General features: G+C 56.5%; 1 protein-coding gene across 1 annotated transcript; it reads left to right on the plus strand.

Annotated features, from left to right (window-relative positions):
- The first annotated feature begins 1,132 nt into the window (after positions 1-1,132).
- On the plus strand, positions 1,133-2,089 carry TMEM121 (transmembrane protein 121). Its single transcript, XM_007944600.1, has one exon. The coding sequence runs from the start codon at positions 1,133-1,135 to the stop codon at positions 2,087-2,089; it is 957 nt and encodes a 318-aa protein (XP_007942791.1).
- Positions 2,090-8,180: the final 6,091 nt, after the last annotated feature.

The raw sequence follows: 8,180 nt of genomic DNA on the forward strand, positions 1-8,180 counted from the left end.
TAAAGAGAGCCCTGGGCCAAGAGGCTTCAGGGGGAGCCAAGGCCTGGCGAGGCATCAGCCTGCCTATGACCTTCCGTTGTTGGGAGAGCTTGGGGTCTCCCAGACTGGCCAGGTGCTCATACTCAGAGACTGATGTGGGAAAAGGACTGGCAGGGCAGCAGGGACAACCAGGACTGCAAGACAGGGGTGCAAGGGGCTTGGAGAGCCCAGAGGAGGCCCTCGTGGGATTTAGGGGGTACTGACTCTGAAGGGAGTGGGCAACACGAGCAGGGCAGTGTGCGTGTCTCAGTGCTGGGTGTGTGGGGTGTCCAGGGCAGGAGATGCGGCCAGGGCAGTGGAGACACCAAAGGCAATGGGTAGCCATGGGGGAAGCTGGGCAGTTGATGGTCTGCCGTGCGCCTGGCTAGGAGGACGCCAGAATGAGCGGCCAGAGCCTGAGAGGATGGGGGCTGCAACCCAGAGGTAGGGAGGCTTGGAGGAGCCAACAGAATCACCAGCACTGGCGTGGCCCCCTCAGTCCTGGGGCAGTGAGTGTGCCTGGAGCCCAATCTCCAGGAATGGGGGTCTCATCCTGCCTCCGTTATCTGCTGAACCGGCCTTCCTGGCCAGTGAGACATTGGCTGGGAGAGAAGGCTCCCAGAACCTAGGCTGGTAACAGCAGAGCCAGGTGGGACGGCGGCGTGCGCCAGGCTGTGACAAACCACTGGCGCTCCGGGAACGCGCGCGCGGCGGGGAGAAACCACTTCCGTTCCATTTCTTTCCTAGCGGTGGCGGGAAAGCGGTCTCGGGTCCCTCAGGTGGGGCTGGAGCGCCCCCTGGAGGCCCTGCTTCCCGGACCCCCAGGCGTGCGCGGGGAGACACTCCCGGCGGGAAGAAAGGCCGCCGCAAGCCCGGCGCCCTGGGCCAACCCGGGGCCGCGCCCTGACCCTGTCTCCTCTGGTCTCCCCAGGTGCTGAGCTCGTCGGTCGGGAGCGGTGGCGACCTCCGGGCAGCCAGACAGGCCCCGCGCCGGGCCATGCCTGCGGGCTGAACGCCGCCGAGCGCTGCTGCCGCGCTCCAGGGCTGTCGCAGGACCTCTCCTCGCCTCTCGTGGGGGCCTCGCGCACCCACGCCCGGGCCTGGGCGGCCGACCATGGTGCTGCCGCCCCCGGACCGGCGCCACGTGTGCCTGACCACATTGGTGATCATGGGCAGCATGGCCGTCATGGACGCTTACCTGGTGGAGCAGAACCAGGGCCCGCGGAAGATCGGCGTGTGCATCATTGTGCTGGTAGGCGACGTGTGCTTCCTGCTGGTGCTGCGCTACGTGGCCGTGTGGGTGGGCGCCGAGGTGCGCACGGCCAAGCGCGGCTACGCCATGATCCTGTGGTTCCTCTACATCTTTGTGCTGGAGATAAAGCTGTACTTCATCTTTCAGAACTACAAGGCGGCGCGGCGCGGCGCGGCCGACCCGGTGGCGCGCAAGGCGCTGACGCTGCTGCTGTCGGTGTGCGTGCCCGGCCTCTTCCTGCTGCTGGTGGCGCTCGACCGCATGGAGTACGTGCGCACCTTCCGCAAGCGCGAGGACCTGCGCGGTCGCCTTTTCTGGGTGGCTCTCGATCTGCTGGACCTGCTGGACATGCAGGCCAACCTGTGGGAGCCGCCGCGCACTGGGCTGCCGCTGTGGGCCGAGGGCCTCACCTTCTTCTACTGCTACATGCTGCTGCTGGTGCTGCCGTGCGTGGCGCTCAGCGAGGTCAGCATGCAGGGGGAGCACATCGCTCCACAGAAGATGATGCTCTACCCGGTGCTGAGCCTCGCCACTGTCAATGTGGTCGCCGTGCTGGCGCGCGCCGCCAACATGGCGCTCTTCCGCGACAGCCGAGTCTCGGCCATCTTTGTCGGCAAGAACGTGGTTGCGCTCGCCACCAAGGCCTGCACCTTCCTCGAGTATCGCCGCCAGGTGCGCGACTTCCCGCCGCCCACCGTCGCTCTGGAGCTGCAGCCGCCGCCGCCGCAGCGTAACTCGGTGCCACCACCCCCGTCCCTACACGGCCCGCCCGGGCGCCCTCACGGGCCCTCGCCCACGCGGGACGCCCTGGATACGTGACAGGGCCCCCCAGGGACGCCCCTGAGGTGGAGAGACGCATGAGGTGGGATGGGGCGGGCTCCCCGCGGGGACATGGCGGTGAGCCCGGTGCTGGAGGCCGCCGCTGCTGCTGCATCTCAGGAATCCCTCGGACCAGGCCTGTTGGGGCCTTGCCTGTTCGCCCACCCACCGCCCGCGCGCCGCAGGGTTTGGAGCTGAGCCGAGGCGGCCTGCCTGCCTGCTGGGCCGTCTGGGGAGGGGTGGGGAAGGGAGGGCAGTGTGGGCGGTGGTGGGCACCTCGGTGGAGGCCTCTGACCAAGTCTGTGCAAGCGTTTGGGCCGCAGGAGGCCTCTGTCATTTTAAAGACTTGTGTTTACAGTTTTGTATTCAAAGTGGCACTGCTCTGCCTGTTTTATGGGTCCCTGTCACCAACAAGGCTGGCAAGGCTACTAGGTGGGTGTGACTTGGCGCTGAGTGTGTGAGGGGCGTGGGGGCTGGGTGAGTCCGCTTCCCGGGCCTCCTCTCTTTCTCCCCTGCCTGGTTCTTGGGAGCTCCTGGGTGGGCCACCACTGCCCCCCTTCCGCCTCACTGCTTCCCCCTCCAGACCTAGCATAACCCCAACTCACTTCTCTTCCAATGATCAACCTCACTGACTCTGAGTCACCGTTCCAACATCCCCATCTGGCCTGAGGTTAAAGAGGACCACCTACTCGGACAGAGACCCTACTGGCAAGTGGTCCCACAGGCTTACATCCCCTGATGCAGGACCCTGCCAGGAGTGGTTCTGCAGAATGGGCCCCAGTGCCCCTCCCTGAGCACCCCCAGGGGAGTTCCGACCTCTTGTCTCTGGCACTCCCCACCTGAGGACACCTCTAATGATGGGCCCTGGGCTCTGGGGCAGGACAACTGGAAGCCAGCTGTGATCTGGGCCAGGAATACAGAGTTGGGCCCGCCCTCATGGCAGCCTGGCCCATGGGGGCCTGTCCAGGCAGTATGGTGAGCAGGGTAGAGAGGATGCCTTAGGCTGCTAGTCTGTTGTCCACAGCACAGGCACTGGGGCCCATTCTGCAGAACCCCTCCCCGCAGGGTCCTGCATCAGGTGACGTGAGCTTGTGTGGGACCACTCGCCAGTGAGTCTCTGTCTGAGTGTGTGGTCCTCTTTGACCTTGGGCCTGATGGGGGTGTTGGAATGGTGATTCAGAGTCAGTAAGGCTGATCACTGCAAGATCTATCCATACCTGCCTGCGTCTTCTCGTAGGGGACCTGCAGCCTCTGTGTCACTGGGACACACATTCTCTGTGGAGCACCCATTCTGGGCCAGGCGTGTGTTGGTTGTGAGCGAGTATGCTGTCCTTTAAGTGAACTCAGGCCAGGGATAGTGGCCTGTGACCACTTCTGGAAAGATCACTGGGTGGGCTGCCTCCCCCCAGCCCCAGCGCTGGACCACTGACCCACCCCTCTGGGGGACGCCTGCATTCCAAGCGGCCTGCCTCTGAGACCGCTCTCCTTATGTGGTCATGGCTACCAGTGTGGTCATAACGCTGACCTCACTGGGGACCTGAGGCCAGTGTCCCGCTGCGCACATCTGCCCTTGGCCTCGCCCTCCTGGCCCTCACAGCCTCCCTGAGTGCCCAGCATGGCTGCACGGGGCCCCAGGCACAGGGATGTAGACAGAAACCTGCTCCAGGGTCCGCATGAGTTGGGGAGCCATGAGTCTTGCCAGGAGTGCAGAGTGGAGGGCTAACCTGGGCTGTGGAGAGGTGGAGCTAGGTGAATGTGGGAGGCTGCAGTGGGAGGCAGGTTGTGGTCTGGGGGCCCTTGTGGGATGGGGCTGGGCGAGGCCCAATGGGGATGGGACCTGAGCCCACATCTCCTCCTGCTGAAGCCCCTGCCCCACTTTGGACTGTCTCCTGCTTCTGATGAAGATAAGACCTTGAGGCCTCCTTGGCCACGGGCATCTCACTGACTTGTCTGTGGGAGAGGGAGGGCCTGCGGCTGGAGCCAGGATTTCCTGACTTCCTGTTCCTTCATTTCCCACCTGCCCTGACTTCCTGTGCAGGTAGGACCCCTTGCTGGCTCATGGGGGATCATTGATGGGGAACAATGGCCTGCCACCAGCTTCAACTTGGCATCCTGCGCGTCTGGCATCATTGGATGGCAACTCACCATCCTGAGCTCAGCTTAGTCCTGGTGCAGGGAGAGATTGAGGTTCAAAACCACCCTTCCCCCATGCCAGCACACGCACCCCAGCTCCTGTTCAGGCGTATGGTTGCCCAGAAGCCTCCTCTCCTTGCTGCTCAGTGCCTCGCTTCTCCTCCCTCCCTTTTCTCCTCCTCCTCCTTCTGCTACCTCCCTCTTCCTTGCCCCTTCTCTCCCCCTCCCCTTCCTCCTCTCTACCTTGCCCCTTCTCTCCCCCCTCCCCTTCCCTTCCTCCGCTTGCCCTCCTCTTCCACCTCCACCGCCGCCTCCTCCCTTTCTTCCTCCTCCTCACCCCCCTACACATCACTTTATGGTGGGAAGTCCACAGTCCTGGCTTCCTTCTTTCAACCAGCGGGCGCTCTGGTCTTCACAGGGTTAATAACCCATCAGTGTCACACCCACCAGACCAGCAAGAGCGTCCCCAAGAGCACAGGTCATATTCAGAAAAAAGAAGTGGAGAAGCCAGGTTGACCAGGTCTAGTTTTTATCAGGGAACCTAGAGATAGCTGTCAGTGCTAAGAGTCTCAAGCTGGACCATGACATGCGATGCCAAGTCACCCAGGTAGAGGTCTGTGCAGGACAGTGTGGGCCTGGTGCTTACTTGCAAGGGTACACGTGGGAACAGAGTGACTGACCTGTGGTGGATGGGGTGGTTTTATACCAGTTAGTGGGTCCCAGCTGACATTACCATGACGTCAAATGTTGTGTTTTTTCCGGGCTCACAGCGCTGCTCAGTCGGGTACTCCGGTTCTTCCCCAGAGTCCTCTGCGGGCAGCACCACCTTGTGTTGCTTGTAGCCCTCTCAGCCCACACCTTCCTGCCTGCTCTCAGAATCTCGTGTGTCTCCTCCTGCAGTCTTCCCTGAGCCTGCATGAGATGGGGGGTAATGTCACTAGGGCCTTATATTATCCCAGTTTTAGAAAACAGAGTAAGTAAATCCTACACCAACAGTCAAGGCAAGTAGAACAAAACATTCCTTCAGTAGTACACACATGACAGGTGTGTGTTGTTTAACGGTAGGGCTAGGTCCAACCATGTATATATGTGGGCTGGGGCGCCCAGGTGTCTGAGTGCCAGAATGCGAGACCTTCATCTTGAGGTTGGAGCCTCACTTCTGCCCGTCTGCTCTGGGACCCGGAAGGCCACTTAGTCTGTAGCAGTGGAGGCCCAGGTCCAAACTCCTAACCCTGGTCCCCCAGCTTCAGTGTTCTGTGGGTCTAATGCTGGAGTTTCGCATGGTGTGGTCCTGTAGGGTGCTGATGGGGGGGCATGCGCCCTGGATGCCCCAGCCCTGGCTCAGATGCCCTCAGGTTGCTTTGGCCTGCACATCCCATCCCCAGGCAGGTTCATGAGCAAACTGGCCTCTGTGGCTGCTTTAGCAGAGAAGCTGTCGACAGTCAGGCGTGACCTGGCTGAGCGGGTTACCAGAGACACTCCCAGAGGGAGCTTCCAGGCTGGGGGCTGCAGAGTAACCCCAGCCAGTAACCCCAACTCACAGCACCCCTAGAGGACAGAACAGAACTGCCCCACAGGGTTTCCAAGGCTGTAATTTTCACAGGAGCAAACTGTCTTTCTTCCGCGAAGCAGCTAGTGGATTTGAACCTCCAACCTTTCAGTACTCTGCTACCAAACCAAAAAAAGAAACCCACTGCTGTTGAGTTGATTCTGATTCATAATGACCTTATAGGACAGAGTAGAACTGCCCCAGAGGGTTTCCAAGGTTGTAAATCTTTCCCAAAACAGACTGTATCATCTTTCTCCTGGGAAGCAGCTGCTGGGTTTGAACCACTGACCTCTCAGCAGCTGAGTGCTTAATCACTGTCCCCACTCCCCAGGGGTCCTTCTTCGTCCCATAAAAAAACAAAAACCAAACTCAGTGTCGTGGAGTTGATACCGACTCATAGCGACCTCTGGGTTTCTGAGGTGGTAATTTTTTTTTTTTTTTAATATTTATTATGATTTGGGTGAAAGTTTACAGAGCAAATTCATTTTCCATACAGCAGCTCACATACACTTTGTCTCATGACATTCACTGCAGTGCCCCACAATGCAACAGCTCCTCTCCCACTTCCTCCGGATAGTTACCCCCTCCCTGTTTCCTTCCCTCCGTGCACTCCTGCCCCCTGAGCTATCTCCCTGTGCATACACAGCCCTTCTTTCTCCCATGATTGTTCTCCCCAAGGAGTGTATCTACCTCAGGTAAATCTTTAGCTCTTATGTCTGTCTTTTTGTTTGTCAGGAGTGGGTTCAATTCCAGACCTGAAGGGCAACTAGGGGCCATAGTCTCTGGTTTCACCAGGCTCTATCAGACCAGCAAACCTGGTCCCGTTTCTTTTTTTCCCCCAAAATGATTTTGGGTTTTGTTTGACATTGTTCTCCCTCTCTATCCAGGATCTCCTACATAGATCCCCCTGTGAGTGGTTGATAGTGGTAGCTGGGCACCATCTAATTCTTCTGGTCTCATAGTCATATAGGCTGAGGATTGCATGGTGTACCAGTCACTAGGACTGATTGTTTCCATGTGTCCTCCTTGGTTTTCCTCATTCTTCTTTGCTGTGACAAGGAGAGACCCATCGTTGCATCCAGATGACCGCTTGCAAGCTTTTAAGATCCTAGTCACTACTCATCAAAGTAGAATGTGGAACAATGTTTTTGTGTATGTAGTGTATTATACCAGTTGAGCTTGATGTCCCCTGCAACCATAGTCCAGAGCCCACAGGTCCAACTACTCTCTCCCTCTGGGTAGCTGGCTATGTCCAAGAAGTGACTACAACCTTGCCCCTTGTCAACTCTACCATATACATGGGAATTCTTATAGAACATACGAATACACTTGTAGAAACTTTGTCTGCTAACCCTATACAATGTCTTGGGCACACTCCCCTCTGCATAGACATACCTAATAGTTCAGCCTGTCCACCCATCTATCCACCCGTGTATCAATGTTTGCCTTCGCTGACAACTTAGTACTGTATGTGCAAAAGGGTTCATCTTTGTTGTCTGTACCTCCCATGCACTCTCTATGTCTTCCTCTTCCTGTGTTGATCACTCACATTTGGTACATTGCCCTTCTCTTCACCCAAATCAGTACTTATCTCTACCTATCTAACAGTGTTCCCTACCCACCCCTGGTAGCCAACAAAGAAAATTTCCTTCCATAGATAAATCTTTCCTTGACTTTTTACAATAACGGACTAATACAATATTTGTCCTGTGTGATTGATTTATTTCACTCAGCATAGTGTCCTCCAAGTTCATCCACGTTAAGCGGTGTTTTGCGGATTCTACATTATTCTTTAGGGTTGCATGGTATTCCATTATGTGTATGTACCATAGTTTGCTTATCCATTCCTCAGTTGATGGACACCTAGGTTGTTTCCAACTTTTTGCTATTGTAAATAGTGCTGCGATGAACATGGATGTGCATATGTCTGTTCTTGTCATGGCTTTCTCTTCTTTAGGATATATACCTAGTAATGGAATGGCTGGGTCAAATGGTATTTCTGATTCCAACTTTTTAAGGAATGGCCATACTGGTTTCCACAGTGGTTGTATCATTTTACAGTCCCACCAGCAGCATAGAGAGTCCTTTCCAGCATTTGCTATTTTGTGTCTTGTTGAACTTTGCTACTAGTGCTGCAAGATGGTATCTCCTTGTTTTGATTTGCATCTCTCTAATGGCTAATGATCTTGAGCATTTCTTCATATGTTTGTTGGCTGCCTGAATATCCTCTTTGGTGAAGTGTCTATTCATGTCTTCTGCCCATTTTTTAATTGGATTATTTGTCTTTTTGTTGTTGAGGTGTTGGAGTTTTCTATAAACTCTAGAGATAAGTCCCTCGCCAGATATGTCATTGCTGAATATTCTTTCCCAATCTGTAGGTACTCTTTTAACTCTTTTGGAGAAGTCTTT

This window comes from Orycteropus afer, unplaced genomic scaffold, assembly GCF_000298275.1.
Source record: "Orycteropus afer afer isolate SDZICR_OR568_19922 unplaced genomic scaffold, OryAfe1.0 scaffold00128, whole genome shotgun sequence".
NCBI lineage: Eukaryota > Metazoa > Chordata > Mammalia > Tubulidentata > Orycteropodidae > Orycteropus > Orycteropus afer.

Excerpts from the sequence above, each read along its gene's own strand:
- TMEM121 (XM_007944600.1), top strand. The coding sequence starts at position 1,133 with ATGGTGCTGCCGCCCCCGGACCGGCGCCACGTGTGCCTGACCACATTG.